The sequence below is a fragment of the Balaenoptera borealis genome (assembly GCF_965194805.1).
Source record: "Balaenoptera borealis genome assembly, chromosome: 10".
NCBI lineage: Eukaryota > Metazoa > Chordata > Mammalia > Artiodactyla > Balaenopteridae > Balaenoptera > Balaenoptera borealis.
In genome coordinates, this window is record NC_138874.1 from 8,453,253 (window position 1) to 8,472,968 (window position 19,716).

The 19,716-nt window shown below is 38.2% G+C and overlaps 1 protein-coding gene across 6 annotated transcripts in view; it reads right to left on the reverse strand.

Annotated features, from left to right (window-relative positions):
* Nucleotides 1–19,716, reverse strand: part of RYR2 (ryanodine receptor 2) — a 777,004-nt gene that overhangs the window by 321,106 nt on the left and 436,182 nt on the right. For all 6 annotated transcript variants that reach the window (XM_082407544.1, XM_082407541.1, XM_082407542.1 and 3 more), the window contains 3 exons: nt 5,643–5,761; nt 5,163–5,296; nt 3,426–3,667 (listed from right to left, as the gene is read on the reverse strand). In XM_082407544.1, the coding sequence (XP_082263670.1) occupies nt 3,426–3,667; nt 5,163–5,296; nt 5,643–5,761 (495 nt within the window). The remainder of the gene's footprint in view (nt 1–3,425; nt 3,668–5,162; nt 5,297–5,642; nt 5,762–19,716) is intronic.

Sequence of the window (19,716 nt, forward strand, 5' to 3'; positions counted from 1 at the left end):
GTTTTATAAAATAAAAATATAAAGGGATAATGAAAGCAGAACATGTGCTCATTTGTGCATTGTTTATTGAGAGACAATACATGTCAACTGGTTTGTTGTTGTTCTGTAATTTATTTCATACAAGGCCTTGGTTGGCTTCTTAAGTAGGATACAGCAGGATACAAGTGGAGGCATGAAAATGATATTTGATAAATGTCATTACTTGCCCTAGCCAGCCTATGACCTACGCCCATTCTTGACTGTGTCATAACTCCTTGGCCGATCAGTCTCATGGGCACAATGGAAAACAAGAAGGTAAGATCCTCCCAAACACACATGCTCACAAATGCAACATACAAAATTTCTCAAGTTGAGCAAAGACAAAAATAGATTTGATGATGCAAGCTTTGCATTTTTTATAACACCTTTTTAAAATTTCTAGCATGCCAAGATTTCTACCAACAGCATATCTGAAATGCCAGTAGTAGAGCATATCTACATTTTAAAATGTGTACTTTTTAAAAATTTTACCAATATTCAAATCTGCAAGCAATACATTCGTTATGAGGTGGTCCCTCTAGAATTCCCTGGATATAATAAAGCCAGCTTGTTTAAAAAAAAATCATACAAAAGCAACAGAACTCACAGATTAAGGTCTATATCCCTGTTTGTATCAAGATCTGTAGCTGATAATGTTATTAAACAGATATTTACTATAATCCAAATATATTGCTCAATCTGAGGGATATTATAATGCTAATACGAAGGACCATGGTTAACTGTTTTGCAATACCTGAAAGAAACAGGTAAGAGAGATAAGGTCACTAGTGACCAGCCTAAGTCCACAGTTTCAATGGCACTTACACTGCTGAATCCACTAGGAAGCATTCTAAGGTTGCATTTACATAAACTCAGATCAAATCCATATGAGAACTATATTCCTGTTCGCTGCATTAGCCAGAAAGGAAGACAGCAGTGGTCTGATTTATAGGTCCTGTGAGAGAATCCTTACCCATCTTTCCCATACTGTTCTATGACATTCCTCCACACTTTTATACTTAAATGCTCTAAAAGCACCAAGGTTTTTCACACTTTTGGTCCTTACAAACACAGGATGTAGATGCCCCAAGCCAGGGGTCCCCAACCCCCGGGGTGGCATCGGGCCGCACAGCAGGTGAGCGGCCGGCGAGCAAGCGAAGCTTCATCTGCCGTTCCCCATCACTCGCATTACTGCCTGAACCATCTCCCACCCGCCCGCCCTGTCTGTGGAAAAACTGTATTAAACGAAACCGGTCCCTAGTGCCAAAAAGGTTGGGGACCGCCGCCCCAATCCAATTCTCATTCACACAAGGGGAACATAGCAATGCTATGCAAAGTTTAAGTTGGGAAGAAATGAAGACAGAGATCAAAACTTGTGCCGATAAGCCAAATTCTGGTTACAAGGAATATCTCCACCCTCCAATCACAAAAAGTTAAGTGTTCTCTCTCAGAAATCACAGATAGTTGATACTTGAAATTCTACTTCAACTATTAAAAAGAAAAGGAATAGGAGAGTGAACCCAAGAAGATTATGTGAATTACAGTGGATTTAACCACGGAAACTCAGTCAGAAGCCAATTAGTTTAGATTTATCTTTGTTGATCCTGAATCTAAAATTAGCAATAGATCCCAGGGCTTGAGAGAACATAGCTTTCAACTACAGACATGGTAGACTGCACATTTTCTTGCCATTTGAAAAAACAGTCAAATATTTTCTCCTGATACAAAGTTTCAAGATGAATTTCTCCTGAAATTCCACAATGTATCCTCTTTTCTGTGATCCCTACATAGATTCACTGAATATTTTTGTTGCTCTTATCACTCTGTTTAAAAGATACTTTGCCACCAAAGGCATATTGCAAACACTTTCAACTCCAGAAGCTCTGGGTTCTTCCTCTGTGTTGACAGAAAAAGCTTCAAACTAAATGCAAACATGAAAATGGTGAAGTGGCGTTATATGGCTAAAATAATGAGATGCAATTCAGCATTTTATTTTTTTTTACCAGTGTAATGTTTCGTTTCATTTTTCCCCTAATCTCTGTGTAATGGGAAAACAAGTGAACATGCTTCATTCATTCACCTGAGGACCCATTTTGTGTGGAGTGATACTTGAAGGTAGAGAGAGGGGATAATATCTGAAGATAATAGTTATTATATATTATATATTATAAATGTATTATCAAACAGACATTAACCCTATTTCATCTTTGTCAGGTCTTCTGAAGGTAGGGCTCTTTGCCTTTGTTTGGTGGGTAGAAAAATTCTGGAACAAGCATTGTGTCTCTCTTCTGACCAGCACAGTACACCTGTGTATAAGACACACCACACTACGGCCTGGGTCCCAACCAGTGCCCCACAGGTTAGATGAAATATCCAACGTACAGGTTCATCTCCTCCAGGCTACTGAGCTATTGGCACCAAATAAAGGAAAAATTTAGTAAGTATTATTGTTCGATACAACTACATGGAGTGCTTTTCTTTATAAATTCCTTACCATAAACTCTTAGGTTTAATTAAATGTAATTAAAAATGTTCTTTTCATAATTTATGAGGCCTATAAAGCATTAATAAATGAATACCACTTGATTTGCCTATGAGAGGCAAAGTTCAGCTTTCTGTAATGTAAGGAACCTCTCTCTATTTTCTGTATGTTAAATGTGCTATAAAATATATCAGGTTCATTCTAAAGCTGCTTTATGAATACAAGCATATGTCTGCAGAATCCAAATGAATTCCAATATCTACCTAATCAAAAGGTAAACTTTTAAATAGAGCCAATCAAAATACATGTTTTAATAAATCTGAAAAAAAGAGTACTATTTTTATTTTTATATATTACTCATTTTTAATATACTTTCAACCATCAAAGCTTAGCGGTGGTAGCTAGTGAAATGAACTATACATTCATTTTTAAACCTTTCCACACTTCTGAAACGAAGCATCATTTTATTATGAGCTGACTCCTCACAATACACTTGACAAATTACCAATTCCTGACATGACATTACCCACCTGAAGATGGAACTTAGTCTATTTATTCCAATTATTTTCCAGGATTTGGTTTTGGTTCTTTTTTACATTGGAAGCTGAAGCTTCACACATACCAATTAAGACAAGTAGAAAACATTTAAGTTTTTGCAGTTGATTCATGAATCAGAACGCCACTTCTGAAGTATACCATTCAAAGGCAAAGAAGTCTTTTGGAGAGGTACTACAATTGTAGGAGTTTTCTTTTTCCCCTAGTGAAATTCTGCTTTTTACTTAACACTCTCAACATTTCAGTGTTACGTTTCTGAAATAAATGTACCTGATATGAACAGCACCAATACCAATAGCTTCTAGAAATGTCCAGTGAGGGCAAAAGATTTCCTTCAAAAACACTGTGAAAGAAAATGGATACTACGTACCTGACCAGAGGTGAAGGCCATCAAATCCATAGGAGAAGAGGTCATCTCCGACACCATTTCCACCCCACTCCTCGCCCCCTCCAGGGTAGGGCGAGTACCCCTCCGTTGAAGCCCAGCCCACTCGCAGGTGAGTGGCTTCGGCGGTCACAAATGGCTCGGTGTGGTCCACCATCAACTCATAGTACCATTTCCTATACTGCGCAGACCCTTCGCTGACACCCAGAAAAATATTGGGTCTCATGCTTTAAAGAGATGGGAATAGCATGTGAGAAAATCTGAATAAAACTTTCATTGTCTTAACTTACATCGTGCTATTCTGAATTAGTCCTGCTTCTCAAAGACGTATATTACATATTAAATATGTTTCCTTAAGTACAACAAATTACTGAAGCAATCACTGAAGTCTGCAGTGACAGCCAACCTTACAGTTAACATTCAGAGACTGATGTTTGCTTCTGGGATAACTTGGCAATGTCACTCAAAGGTCTATTATTTTTTCTTAATTGCTCTTCAGCGTATTTTATATCATTAATCATATTTAAGGGGAGGCACTCAGGATAGCACAGCAGGCCCTCGGACCTAATGGAGTTACAATTAATCCAGGACATAGAGACATTTTCCTAAGCTAAGCTCTGTGTCATACAGAGTTTGAGGCTGAAGCAAGTCATAGTCTTAGTGAATGAACCAAGGTGATTAATCATCTTTGTTGTTCTCTATGCTTTGCTGTGAAAAGAATAATTTCTAGTTAGTTGTATTTAATTGCATTTTACTGAAGAACTTTTACCCTAAGTTAATACTAGGGATTAGTGAACATCTCAGAAAATACTGCTCATTAACGACAGGTCTATTATATAAAGAACCACAAAGGAAGTCTTAAATCAATCTTTTTTAAAAAATCACAACGTAGAAATATACACTAAACCCTACATTTTTGTTTGAACCAGAGTGAAGTAGCAAGTATTTCCTGGACAGCTGCTAAACACAGTGTATTAAAGTTATCACTATCACATATAACATTTCCTTAATTATAAGCTGTATTTATTACTGTTGTTGTAATTATTATTTTGTATATGGAAGGCACTATGACATGGTGGTGAAGAGCTCAGTCTCTGGAGTTAGACCTGAGTTCCATTTCCAGTTCCAACATTTTAATCTATAAAATGTAGATAACAATAACACTTTGTGCAAACACAAGCAGCGTAGGATACTTGTAAAGCACCTGGCATTAGTGGCTGGCACAAAGTACCCAGTGAATGTCTGATACCTTGGAAGGTAGATCTAACTGAAAATGTAGTTTTATTGCTTATTTGTAGAATTTATTATAGTTTGGACATTTGAATTCAATGTCTTTATTATACATCGTAGGCACTTCACCATTGGTATTGAAGGATATAGTGTTTTTAGTTATGTTCTAAGAAGATGTAAAACATAATTATATATAATTATATCCCTGTATCATTGTCAGACTGCTCCTGAGGATGACAATGGCAATTCAGCTACCTATGAACGTGAATGAGAGCTCTTATACATTTTTTTGTAATAAATGTGTATTTTGCTTGGGTCATCTATTGTTGTTATCTCATCTGATGGGTAGAAAAAATGCCTACACTATTCCCTGGGGAAATATGTAAAAGATTCTAATCAAACAAATAGACGATACGATGTTTTAGCGACAAAGCTAGAACATGACTTTTTTGTTATGCTACCTATCTGGCAACGTGGGCTCTCTGAACCTACCTGCTGACGTGGTTCACAAGGCGTGTCTGCAGTAACAGGTCTCTTCCTGGCAGAAGATTGTCACAGATGAGATGCTGGTTAGAACGGACTGCTACCCCATGGCAAACACAGAGTGAGCATAAGACGTCCAGAACCTGAAAAGCGAAGCCACCTTCAGACTCTCATTCCCTTCTCAGGTTCAAGTGTCAGCAGCAGTTTCCACAAACACATTCCCTCCAGTTACCTCTGACCCAGTCACTTTAAACATTACAGCCACGTGTCCACTTATTTTCCAACCTTCCTTCATACACAAACTGAGAACTGCTCCATCCTCCCACTGAGGCTATGCATAAGCACTAAGCAATATTACCTGATTGGAACTAAAAGGTGAAAAACACTCACGACAAATTTGACACACCTTTTAAAAATTATCTTTTTTTAAAAAAAATAGTTTTAAAATTATTCCAGAATTTATTTCTGGCAATAAAATGGTTCCCTTACCTTGTGATTTCTTCCATGCTTGTCTAAAAGTGAGATAATGGATTTAATATGGCCTTCTTTAATAATATTGAGAGCTTCTGGACTTTCTACTAACACACAGTGTAAAACTTCAAGAATACCTGAAGAGAAAACAAAGAAAGGGGGGAAATATGATTAACCAAGCTACAATGATCAGTGGCTTTCCTCTTCTCTACGTGTTTATTCAGGTGTTGACTGAACATAATATAATTATTACGTGTTCAATGCATTTGTCACAGGGCACCTGTGATAGGGGACAGGTGGTGTTTGGAACGCAGGGCTGATAACCAAAGAGGACGTCGAGTGAGGACAAGGCAAAGATACAGTGTTCAGCTGAGTAAGCAGGTAATTCTGCCTGCAGAGAAATGAAAGAAAGCAACATTTAAGTGGGGCCACAGAGAACTCATTCATGGCCATTTTCCAGACAGGAAAAGATGGCGGTAAAGTGCTGAGTGAAGTCTTGAATGGGGGGCATACCTCATGCGCCTGGGGTAGAAAGCCACTAGGGGATGGGACACGTAGGTTAGGGCCAGCTTACGAAGCTTCTGGACACTGAAAGCATAACCCTGAAATAATGCATCCTAACCCATGGAGATCATTACATTCTCCTGGAGATTTATAGCAGAAAATGTTTCTTGGTTTGCAGAACAAGAGAAATATACAAGTTAACACGAAAATAAATAGAAATATACAATATACAAAACCTGAAAAAGAAGGGTAATATTTTTAGGTATTAGCTATCAGAGAATATAAAATGGAATACATCTTCTCTTAAAGTCTAAAACAGAAATTAGAAAATAAGTCTCATTATCAGAATTTTTAGTGTGAACTTGAAAAGCTAAATGGGTACATGTATATTTATTTTTTCAGAGCAAGCCTGCCTTGTCAACAGTGAGAATGTAGTTCATTTGTAGCAATTAGACATAACACTTAGAAAGTGTGATCTCTGTCTGAGAGCTACTGTCTGACATCTCTGAGAGTATTGAGAAGGGTCCCAGAGGAACCTTGTAGATAGGTTTATTCATTCCAAATGGAGATCACTTTCTTGCAAAAGAAATGTAAAGTGCTCAGGTTTACAAATGGTAGAGTATAGAAGTAATTCACTATTACTGTCACAACTGACACTTGATCCAAACCAAGACAAGGGCTGTTAATACTAATTTCTTCACCAATGACTTAATTTTTTGAAATATAAATGCATATTCAATGAAAAAATACCCCAAAAGGTAAGTTAATTTTTGGTGTGGTTCAAAATCTGTTGCTGTATTTCAACAATCCGTGCCTGTTAAAAATCAAAGAGAGCAGAAAATAATAATACAACAAGCTGGTGGATAAATTAGATTTTTATATAAGGGTATGGAAACTATTTCTGCTATTATTAAAAAGGTAAGCAACAAAATAAACTCCATCATTCCAAGCTAAAAGAAACTAAAATAACAGAAAGGGAACAGCATTTTTTTTTTTTTTTTTTTTTTGGCTGTACCATGCGGCATGTGGGATCTCAGTTCCCTGACCAGGGGTGGAACCCACGCTCCCTGCAGTGGAAGCGCAGAGTCTTAACCACTGGACCGCCAGGGAAGTCCCGGGAAAAGCATTTTTAATAGATTAGTCATATGTTATCCTGATGTTTTTGTTTTTTTGTTTCCTCCCTATTACTTATTACTATAGAACACGTGGATGTCTATGTTTATAAATAAAGTTGTACTGTGTTTACACGCACATTTGTTCACATATCTTCTTGGAACTAAAAGTATGACCCTGCAGCACTGCATCCTAACTAATGGAGCTCATTTCCCTTTCCTGGAGGTTTATAGTAGAAAATGTTTCTTTAGTCTCGAAAACAAGAGAAATAAACAAAACAATACAAATGGTGCTCTTGCATTAAAAAGGCAGAGCTAGGGAAGAGATATGGGAACATATGTATATGTATAACTGACTCACTTTGTCATAAAGCATAAAACTAACACACCATTGTAAAACAACTATACTTCAATAAAGATGTTTAAAAAAAAAAAAAAAAAAGGCAGAGCTGAGCGGCTGCAACAACAAAGTCCTATAGTCCCAGAACCTAAAATATTTACTATCTGGTCTTTTACAGAAAGAGTTTGCCAATCTCTGCTATAAAATATAATCATTAAGAAAAAACCAAGTAGAAGATCAAGAAAAATAAATCCTTTGTGTAAATAAACATTCACGAAAGCCCACAGCTTTCATTCATAAACCTAAATACATCAGAAAAGATTAAAGGCTAGATTTTTGGAAAGAACAGCACGTATCACAAAATGCAAGAATGGCAATGTGAAAATAAATCTCTGATTTTTCTCATATTCAGCCTATTCTAATGGAAGGGTTTTAGAATTTTGGGTTTAACATTAAATTTTTTTTTCAGTGGGGCCAGGTCAGAGCCAACAAATAAACACCTAGATGAAAAGAACTACTGCCTCTAATGTTGACAATAAAAAGTCAGAGAAAACTATTTTTAATTTTAACTGTTGGAATAAACTGCAAATAAACTGCTTTTACTTTTTATAGCAAGAAATTCCTAAAGGAAAACAATTGGAAACACCAAGAGACATTTTCAAAAATAAAAACTAGCCAAACTGCTTCATGTGTATATTTAAATTATATATAAATATAATATATATAATAATATAATATATATAAATATATATATTATTATATATGCCTCAAACACTTAGGTAAAAAAAATGAGACAGAGAAACAGTGCTTAATATTAAGTGGCAATAGTTGACTAAAGATGATTTGACATTTAAAATTTAAATTCACTGAGTAAGACCCAGGAATGGCAACAGTACGTAACACTTATGGTCAGATTCTCAAAGAAAAGTTGTAAAGCTTGGTAGATCATAACAGGATTACCGGAATGAAAGAATTATGAACATGCTACAAAGTGTAAAATAAAAAATAAAAACCCACCCAAACCAGTAAGACAAAACATTTTGGTAAGTTTAATAAATTTATGGAAATGATTCATGAAATTTTAATAATAACACAGAAATGCATAATGTATAATGTAAACTTTTAAGAGTAAATACAAAATTGTATATATATTAGGACTGCAACTATGTATACTTATTTACATAGTTGAAGTCCTAATAAAAACACCAGAAGTTATTACATCAGGATGTTAGTGCTAGTTGTTGCTCGACTATGAGGGAGACCCTTGAACAACATGGGTTTGAACTGCACAAGTCCACTTACACACGGATTTTTTTTTTTTTCACTAAATACATACCAGAGTGCTACGTGATCCACAGTTTTTCAATCCGTGGATGTGGAACTGTGGATACAGAGCCAACTGTAAAGATATACATGGATTTTCAACAGCCCAGAGAGTCGGCACCCCCAAACCCTGTGTTGTTCAAGGGTCAACTGTACTTCTATTCCAATCCTACATACACTCTATGATGTGAGCACACCTAACTCTTAAAGTAAGAAACATTTCTAGGTCCTGGTTCAAGGTAGTGATATTGGAGGATTCTAAACTCAACTCCTCCCAAGAATATACCATATCTCCATGTATATATGGAACAATTTCCTCTGCAAGAAACTCAAAACTTAACTGAGTGAATCCTATACATCAGGCAAACACAACAAAAAACCCCACACTGAATCAGGTAGGAGAGGCTGAGACACAGTCTCGCTATAAACCCCACTCCCAAGCAGCAACCCACAATCGGCAAGTAACAACCCCGAGCTTCTCCCTGAGTAGCAAAGGGTTTGGAACCCCATATCTGGCACCCCTGCTTTAAGACCTGCACCTGAGAGCAAGCCCACAAAACATCTAGCTTTGAGAGCCAATGGGGCTTGCACCCACAAGACCCATGAGGCTGTAGCAAATTGAGAAAAAGTCCCTAAAGGGGCAGCAGGAACTCACCTACCCCAGGGCCCAGCACAGAGGCAGCCAAAAGTACCCAGTCTTTCTGTAAAAGGCTTATGTGCTTACCTTAAAGCTTTGGCCTGAGGGGCAGGCATCTAATTTAACACAAACCTGGGGACCAACTGAAATTCTCTCCAGAGATGGAGGTCGGCGGGCACCACCTTTGTGCTCCCCAACTGACTTGCTTCAGCTCGTGGGTATCTCCTAGAGGGAGCTTCTGTGCATGACTGGTGCCCCAGTTTTACATCTAGTGCCCTGATGCACAGGGATGCCCCTTCATCACCTGGCTGTGATGGCCAGCAGGGCCTGTGCTTGTGTGTTCCATGAAAGCATAACACCCTGCCCAGGGCGCCGAACAGACAGAGCCAACTGAAACCCACCCCCAATTTTCTGTAATAAGGCGTATTTGCTGTCTTGGAGCTTTGGCTGGAGGGGAAGGTTTCGGGTCTGGCACACGTCTCGAGACCCCAGATCATCGGTGTCTCTGAGAAAGGAGCTTGCGTACGTGTCTGACGCACCAGCTCTTATGGCTGTGAACCAAAGGACACATCCCTTGACAGCTTGGCTCTGGTGCCAGTGGGGCTTATGTTCAAGGCTTCAATGGGACAGTAGCAAAGAAAGAAGCAGTTCTTACCTAGCTATCAGCCCAGGATTTGACACTGAGAGAGCAGACAGAAACGCCCATCTCCCAGTCTTCCCCTGAATGAGGTATATTTGCATATTTTAAAGGCTGCTGCCTGAGGGTCTGGCTTTCAATCAGCCTGAATCTAGGTTCTGAGATCCTCCTCTTTGAGGTGCTGACAGGTCTTGGCATACTCTCTAAAAATAAAGAAACCAACCCATCTATATGCTGCCTACAAGAGACTCACTTCAGATGTAAGGACACACACAGACTCAAAGACAACAGATGGAAAAAGAGATTTCAGACAAATGGAGACCAAAGAAAGCTGGGCTATCTATACATATATCAGACAAAATACACTTTAAGACAAAGACTGTAATAAGAGACAAAGAAGGTCATTATATAATGATAAAGGGGTCAATCCAACAAGAGGATATAATGTTCATACATATTTATGCACCCAACATAGGAGCAACTGAACATATAAAGCAAATATAAACAGACCTAAAGGGAGAAACAGATAGTAGTACAATAATAGTAGGAGACTTTAATGGCCCAATTTCATCAATGGAGAGATCATCCAGACAGAAAAGCAGTAAGGAAAACTGCCCTTAAACGATGCGCCAGACCAGATGAACTGAACTAACATATATAGAACATTCCAACAAAAAGAAACAGAATACACATTCTTCTCAAGCACACGTGGAGCATTCTCCAGGATAGATAATATGCTGGGCCACAAAACAAGTCTTAATAAATTTAAGAAGATTAAAATCATATCAAGCATCATTTCTGACCACAATGGTATGAAACTAGAAATTAGTTACAAGAAGAAAACTGGAATATTCACAAACATGTGGAGATCAAACAACAGGCTACTCAACAACCAGTGGGTGAAAGAGGAAATCAAAAGAAAAAGCAAAAAAGAGAGCAGCAAATGAAAATGGAAATACAACATACCAAAACTTATGGGATGCAGCAAAGGCAGTTCTAAGAGGGAAATTCACAGTGATAAATGCCTATAATGAGAAAAATCTCAAATAAACCACTTAACTTTACATTTCAACAAACTAGAAAAAGAAGAAACAAAGCCCAAGTTAGTACAAGGTAGAAAATAACAAAGATCAAAGTGGAAATCAATGAAATAGAGACTAAAAGACAACAGAGAAGGTCAATTTAACTAAAAGCTGGCTTTTGGAAAAGATGAACAAAACAGACAAACCTTTAGCTAGACTCACCAAGAGAAAAAGAGAAGGGACTCAAATAAATAAAATCAGAAATGAAAGAGGAGATGTTACAACTGATACCACAGAAACAAATTGGGAAATGTGTTAAAAAAAATGAATTCTTAGAAACATAAAATGCACCAAAACTGAATTATGAAGAAACAGAAATTGTGAGTAGACTGATTAATAGTAAGAAGATTGAATTAGTAACCAAAAACCTCCCAACAAACACAAGTCCAGGACCAGTTGGCTTCACTGACGAATTCTACCTAACATTTAAAGAAGAATTAATATAATCCTTCTCAATCTCTTCCAAAAAACAGAAGAGAAGGGAACACTTCCGAACTCATTTTATAAGGCCAGCATTACTGTGATACCAAAAACAGACAAGGACACCACAAGAAAAGAAAATTGCAGGTCAATATCCCTGATGAACACAGATGTAAAAATCCTCAACAAAATATAACCAAAACAAATTCAACAATACATTAAAAGCATGTCAGTCCCTCTTCTAGATGGTTTAACCTTCCTTTATTGCCTCAATTCCCACCACTTCCTCCTACGAAGAATGATTAATACATACTTTTACTTAAATATTAATCATAAATATTTATTAAGTACCTACCAGGCACTGTTCCAAGCAATGGAGATGAGCAGTAAACACGGCCTGCAAAGCCCTGGTGGAGCTTGTAGGATCTTTCTCACCTTCAACCCTTCGCACATATTAATCTCAGATTTAAACACACTTTCCTTTTCTGAGACTGCAAAATCTGAACCATCTTGCTAAGGCAAAAAGTCACCTTATTTGGTGAGTCTTTACTAACGTCCGGGGATGAATTATTCCTTCTTTGCAGTATTGATCACATTTTATTAAAATTATTTACTTTCATTTCAATCTCATGAGACAGTGAGACAGTGAGCCCTTAAGGGCAGGGACTGGCTTAACTGTGCCTAATGCAAAACTTGAGGGGCAAGGCATTATACGTATAATACAAGCAACATTCAGCTATTTGCCTGAAAACTTGAATGGCTGTAACTTTCTCAATTATTTATATTCTCATGAGCAAGAAAAATCTCTGAGGATATAACAAAATGGCTGGAAAGAACTTAACGGTAATGGGAGCATCCAAGTGCTGGGACGGTAGAGAATATTCCTCACCTTGTTTTCTGTAATCAAAGTACAATGGCCCAGTTTGCTTTTTATCGATAGACTTACACGTTTGTTTCCTGGCTTCCAAAACTGGGGAATCTCTCCATCTGGGATCAAAGTTGACTGTGCTATTTTCTATTCACAGGTCATGCCCAGGGCTGTCCACGGTTGGACAAAATTTGTCGAGGGTCTGTATGGAAAAACTGGAAACAAGCCACAGAGCAGAAGTGCTGTATTTGGTCTGACTTTACCTACCAGGAGGAATCTAGTCTGGGGATTTCACCTCAGACCAAGTAGGCACAAGCTCCCTGGTGAACCTCGTCCACTTGAGAGAAGGAGTGAATAGAATCAGACTTGGAGCCACTCCAGCATAGAAGGCCAATGAGGAGCTAGAGCAGGCCATGGTACTTGTGCTCCCAGTGTCGTCACAGGACAACAAGGAGAACCAACTGACCTGGAAAGCACAATGTCAATCCCCCCAGGACATTATTTTCTCACCTATGGTCACAAGAGTTTTGCAAAATAAAACAAAATTAAAATAATCCCAGAACACCGAGGTAGATGTAGGTTTAGATGGAACCTAGTTCCCAATGCATTAGGGGTAACATGGGTGTGATTCAGATTTGAGAGAAAGGAATTATCACTTACATCTCTACTGCAAGCAACTCCAGAAGGAGTCCATGGCCTCAGCTGAAGATTTCAACATGGAAACCCCTTGGGCTAAGCTAGTGGTGAGCAAACAGGAAGGCTTCAACCTGGGCGCTAACTGGTGTGAATCACACTGCTCCCTAGTTACGGAAACACTGGGGACAGGGCACATGCAAAACACACAGAAGGGTGGCATCCATTGTAGGATCAGTGACAGTTATAATTAGAGAAACCATGCATTCCAAATTATTCCAACCACAGGCTGCTTTTTTCTCTTCTCTCTTTCTAGGAGTTAAGATTTTTTGCAACGTTTCGGTCAGACCTTATTATTAGTGTCCCCAGGGCTCACTGAAGGCAAAAGGAAATAAGGAAATTTCTATTTTCGCCCTGGGTAATGAAATTTAAACAAAGTGACACAACAAGTAAAAAAGACTGGGGGAAAGACACTGGGAAATGACAGAAAAGAAAACATGAAAACGCACAAACGTGATACAAGCAGACCAAAGCTATCCATAGAGGTTACGGGAGATAGTTTCCGGATGCATTAACAAGATATGCAGTAGACTGTCATGCTTTTAACAGAGGGACTGGTCTACTCAATATTTACAAGGCTTAATGAGGAAATATAATAATGAGATACTGTTATTATTCTGCTGTTTTATGTACTGTTTACAAACACAGTCTAAAGGCAACGTGCCCAGATTTTAGTCCTGGCAGATTTTAGGCACATTACTTAACCTGTCTATGCTCCAGTGTCCCCGTCTCTAAAATGGGGACAATAATGGTGCCCACCCTGGGGGTCTGTTGTGAGAATATGTGGAAAGCATTTAGAACAGGGCCTGGATCCAAGCAGTGCTATATGATCACCTGCTATTATTTTATGGTTAACATAAAAGACAAATAAAGTGAAATAAAAAGGATCAACAGGGAAACATTATAAATATGCTTCTTTTTAAACAGAGGCTAAAAATTAAAAAACAGGGAAAGGTAGGGAAATGCCGAATGGACAACACTGATTAGAAGAAAAATTCAGGGAAAATATTTATTGATCAGCAGGAAGAAATGAAATAAAGGTTAGTTATTAAAATAAAACTAGTTAAGGTAGTATATCCGGGACTGCGGTAAGAGAGCAAGAAGGGCAAGTAGACTCAACTGCAGAAAATTTTTCTTTCTTGAGACAGCAGGACTGTTGGGCCAAAAATACAGTGAAAGATTAACCAAGTAGCCTTACCACCTTACGAATGCTAAAATAAGGCATAAAGCACTCCTGGTGGACAGGAATCCCTTCTCATGATATTATTACCATTATGAGAAAAGAAAAATATGCAAATAATCACTGGTTAGAGAGAGCAGAAGACAAGTCCAGCTAGCGCCATGTTAACTAAACGTCCGAGGAGTCTGGGAGTTTTTGGGGTACACACCAAATGTGAAGCCATGAAAGAAAGAATCTGACAGGTGTAAAGGGCTGCATTTGTACCTGGGCCTGTGCATTTGAGAGGGTTCCGTAGAGACACACATCTGCTGTTTTGTTCCACTACTTTAAACTAAACTGCCAATAAGTCACAACTCACATATCCCATCCAAGCCATCCTTCTTTCATGGGTGGGCACGAACATGGAACTAGAAATGGCAGAAACATCTAGTTTGAACGGGTTGGGAGCTCAGTTGGCCCTCACCCAGAACAAATAGCAGGAGTTGAATAATGAACCAGTATTTAGCATAATTACAACACATCTTTTTTAACATTTACAGTGAATTTTGCAGGTTACAGATTGAAGCGCTGAGACAGGAATAATTTGTTATTATACCGTTGTATGGGTATAAATTTGAATTCAAGGAACCATTTCAGTTTCAGTATGAGATGAACTGCTAAATTTATTTTTTTCACTTTTTAAAACAAATAGAGAGGGAGAAAAGAAAAAAGAAGTAATACAAATTTTGCTTTCTTTCCATAACAGAGGGCTAACTTGTGAAATAAATAGGAGTCACCCTAAATAGGGTTTCTGTATCTCACTCAAATAGAGAAAGAAAAATGAATTAAATTGACATCAATATTAAAATATATAAAGGCTTAAAAATAATGATCTTAAGAGATATGGTCACAAGCCAAATTAGGAAAACACATAATGGCATATACTTATAATTTATAATAATGGTTTTGAGGCTAGAGAAGAAAATGGTCTCATTAAATCCTGAGCTAACATAAAGCTGAGAGGGAGAGAAAAGTGACAGGAATGAGATTAAAATATAACAGAACTTGACAAAAATAGGAAAATGAGAGGAAAATTAATAAAAATGGAAGTTAGTCAAGGTAAAGGTATTGTTGCACTGTTATTCATATACAGAAAGGCAGAATATTAGGAATGCCTTAGCAAGAAAATCAAAAAAGTTGGACCTAGGGCATTTTCTTGGAAGACAAGATGAACATGAGTCAAAAGTTTCCCATGGTAAATTAGCTGAAATAAAACACATAAAAAGAGTAATGTAATTATAATGTACCATCCTGCCTTAGTTAGGCCTCTGATGGTTTGCTGCCTTCAGTTTAGGGAGCAATGATTTATAAAAGATAGACAAACTACAGAAGTTAAAGGACAGCTAAAAGAAGAAAAGAAAATGTCAATTAAAGGCAGTTTATGATACAACAGAGATAAATAATAATGTTAGAAATTTTACACTATATAAATATATGTTTGTATAAATTGTCATGTCTCAAGGCCTATGAAGTGCTGAGTGCCAGACAAGACATCATCAATACTTTAAGACAGTCTTATCTTGCTATTTATTTATTTTTTCATTTATTTGTTCATTTATCACTGAGTACATAAAATGGGCCATTCTCAGTGTTAGGTCCTGGGTATGAGTAAAGTGCAGAGCAAAAATTGATACAAGCCCTGCTCTTGTCAAGTTCACAGACCATGCAAGTTCAATTCTAACTCCATTACTTTCTTCGATCTTAAAAAAATTACCTCTGAGCTTCTTATCCTCAGATTCTTCATTTATAAAATGGAAATTATAATGGAACATACCTTATAGGGTTACTGGGGGAATCCAGTGAAATAATACATATGACATTCTCAGCACAGTGCCCTAAATTAAGATTTCCTTGGCCACACAATGCAGTCATTAAAATGTATACAAATCCAACAACAGTGTCTCTCTGTGAAATATTAGTATCTATAGAAATTCTGGCAGGTGTAATTAACTGCTCTAATGCCTTCTAAATAAATATTTAGAAGATCTACACATTTCGGCATCTTCAAGATGGATTTCTCCAGGACAAGAGAAATACAGATTAATCAACTCTTCAAAAAGATACTTGCCTCAAAGCAGCAAATATTTATTGAGAAAATTATTTTGGGCAGAAATGTAAAATGATCATAGCATGTGCCTGAGCTTTATGTCAATTTTGAAAGTTCTCTTGCAGCATGAGGAAAAGTCAGGGGCATTCTTTCCGATAAGCACAAAAGAAACAAATACAAAGGGATAGAATAAACTAATTCTGATACTTGGCAAGTGTGAAAAAAGGGGAAGGAGAAAAGTTACACGATACATCATTTAATGAAAAAACACAATTTCAGATAGGGTGTTAAGTGCAGAATGGTATGCAGTCCTGAGATATATCAATATGCACGGAGAAGAGAACAGCTTAAAAATGCTGTTTAAAAGTGGATATAGTTTTAGGAGGGTAAGCAACTGCTCCAGACCAGAGAATATCAGAAAGTACTGGCAGAGAACTTCAAAATACTTAGTCACATGGTGGAGAGTAGTATTTTAGATCATTCACTTCTAAACTGCATTGTGTAATGTGATTCAAGAGAGCAAATGAAAGAGGGGACACAGTGCGGTGATGCCCAAGAAGGCTAGCCGGGTGAGGATACCCCCCAAAATCACTTCCACCTCAGAAATTCTACAAATCTCTGTCAACTGAGCTGGTCTATTTATACGAAAGGGTTATTATTCTCCCTCATGGTATTAGAAGAATACAATTGCACATAATCATTTGCTTCCCCCCACCAGAGGGGCGTCTATCATGAAGGGGAAGAGCATGAAATAGAGCCACACTGCAAGTGACACAGTGTAATTACTTCACCAAAGATGACGCTAAAGAATATTTAATAACCGGAATGGCATGAGCAAAACTCAAACAGACGAGAGACACTGGCATTAAACAGTCATCTACCAGCAGCAAAGCAGAAGAGCTGATGTAAATCAATTATACTTGGATAAAATTTTTGAAAAAAACGAAAAAGCGCTGAAACGTCAGTTCTGTCCATAACAATGAGACAGAAGTTCAGTACCTGAAGAGAACTAGAAACCGACCAGGTGAAATGCAGAGATCACTGTGGTTTTGTTTTTAATAAGCAGTTTTTCTCAAGTGAGCCCTCCCTGCATAATATAGTTTCTCTGAGACAAGACTCCCTCTTTTATTCCTCTCGCTAACCAGGATTTTGTACAATGCCCCCCTAAAGGGAGGTGTACAGAGAAAAATACAATAAGTAAAAGTGGGGAACACTCCCATCTGCAAACCAACCGTGGAGAATCTAAGGAAGCAGGATGGAAACATGAATTCCAGGAACCGCCCAAGAAAACCCCTGGGAGACAAAGGCTCTCGCGAATTGGTGGGAGGTGGCAGCTGCAGCGTGGATGGAGACCAGGCACCCAGGACAGGGGAGACAAGTGTAAGGGTGCCATAAAACAACGGCTTGCCCTTGGCTGCAAAATCGGCAGCAGCAGCCCACGCCACTGGGGCCAGTGTGGGGTAATGTCAGGAGAGCACTACAGCCCTCCAAGGTCAGGGAAGTGACCAAAACAGATGCCAACTGACCCCTGCCCTTGGGCAATCAACCTTTCACATGTCTCTCATCTAAATATTCAGGTGACTGGTTAATTAAAGCCTAGGGAGACCACCTCTGTATATTATGCTCCTTTCTGGGGTTTAAAGTCCTGGCCTACAAAAGCCATCTCTTTATAAAAGCCAGGGATGCTCTCAGCCTGGATACTTCTGGTATCCTTCACACTTTAATGCCTACTGCTAGAAATTAGTGATGTGGTTAAATGGTAACTATGGAAAATGATTATAAAATCAATTCTATGTTGCAAAGCACTAAATTTTTTTTCTCAAATATGAGATAGTTGAAGATTTTTTTCAAGAACCATTTTCTAGAAATGTAATTTGCCATCAATCCCACACATGGGTTTTTAGAAAAGCATTCTGAAAAGGATACAGATTTTGGATAACCTAGCGACTTGGATCTTGTTTGCATTCAGAAAAGAATGTTCTCATTCATTTGGACTTTACTTTGGGGAATTCTTTCTTCATTTTTCACATTGCTGGTGAGATATTTCAAAATACAGGAGGCCCTCCAAATCCGGATCTCTGTCCCCTCTTTTTTCTTTCCAGCTACAACTTAACGCTTTACTGAGAAAGGAAGAAGTATGGCTGTATACTAAGTTTTCTAGCATCATTCAAAAGTGAGTAATTTTGACAAGGGTCTTAGTTAACTATGATTTTTTTTAATTAATTTATTTTATTTTTATATTTTATTTTATTTTTTGGCTGCACTGGGTCTTCGTCGCTGCACGCGGGCTTCCTCTAGTTGCCGCGAGCGGGGACTACTCTTCGTTGTGGTGTGCGGGCTTCTCCTTTTGGTGGCTTCTCCTTTTGGTGGCTTCTCGTTGCGGAGCACGGGCTCTAGGTGTGTGGGCTTCAGTAGCTGTGGCGCGCGGGCTCAGTAGTTGTGGCTCGCGGGCTCTAGAGAGCAGGCTCAGTAGTTGTGGGGCACGGGCTTAGTTGCTCCGCGGCATGTGGGATCTTCCCGGACCAGGGCTCGAACCCGTGTCCCCTACATTGGCAGGTGGATTCTTAACCACTATGCCACCAGGGAAGCCCCTTAGCTAACTATTAAATTAGTAACCTTTAATTTCTAATACATGATTTCAAACATTTAGAGGGGATATCTTTGAAAAATGTATTCTCTGCTTCCCTGTCTTAAGTGACCCCTCAGCATTAAACGTCATTTACATATCCTGATGACCCAAGGTCATTATTTAAAACACCAATCACTGTAATGTGCTCTAGGTGAATCTCTGGATGCAAATGGATGATTATGGTGTGGGTTACAGAGTCAAACACATATTCATCCCGAGAGCTATCATAATAGATTTTCTTTAAAAGGTCTCCAATATCATCATGATTCTGATTTAGTGCTTCTTATAAGGTTCAGGTACATAAACTCCTGGGTTTAACATAGCTGACTTTCTGCAAAATCAAAAGCTTTCAATCAAGAGCTAAAGTTGCCTTCTCCATGGCTATCTCCTAGAACACTGTCCCTTTCTCTGTTAGCATTAGTGCTGTTTGAATTGTTGGTATCACTTAAAAAGGTTAGCTATGATTTCTGCATCCCTAACAGTGGATCTCATATAATATCCTGTGAACTCATATTCTTCCTAACTCAATTGCTCACACCTAAGTAGATACTAAGGTGGAAGAGTTTCCTACACACAAGATT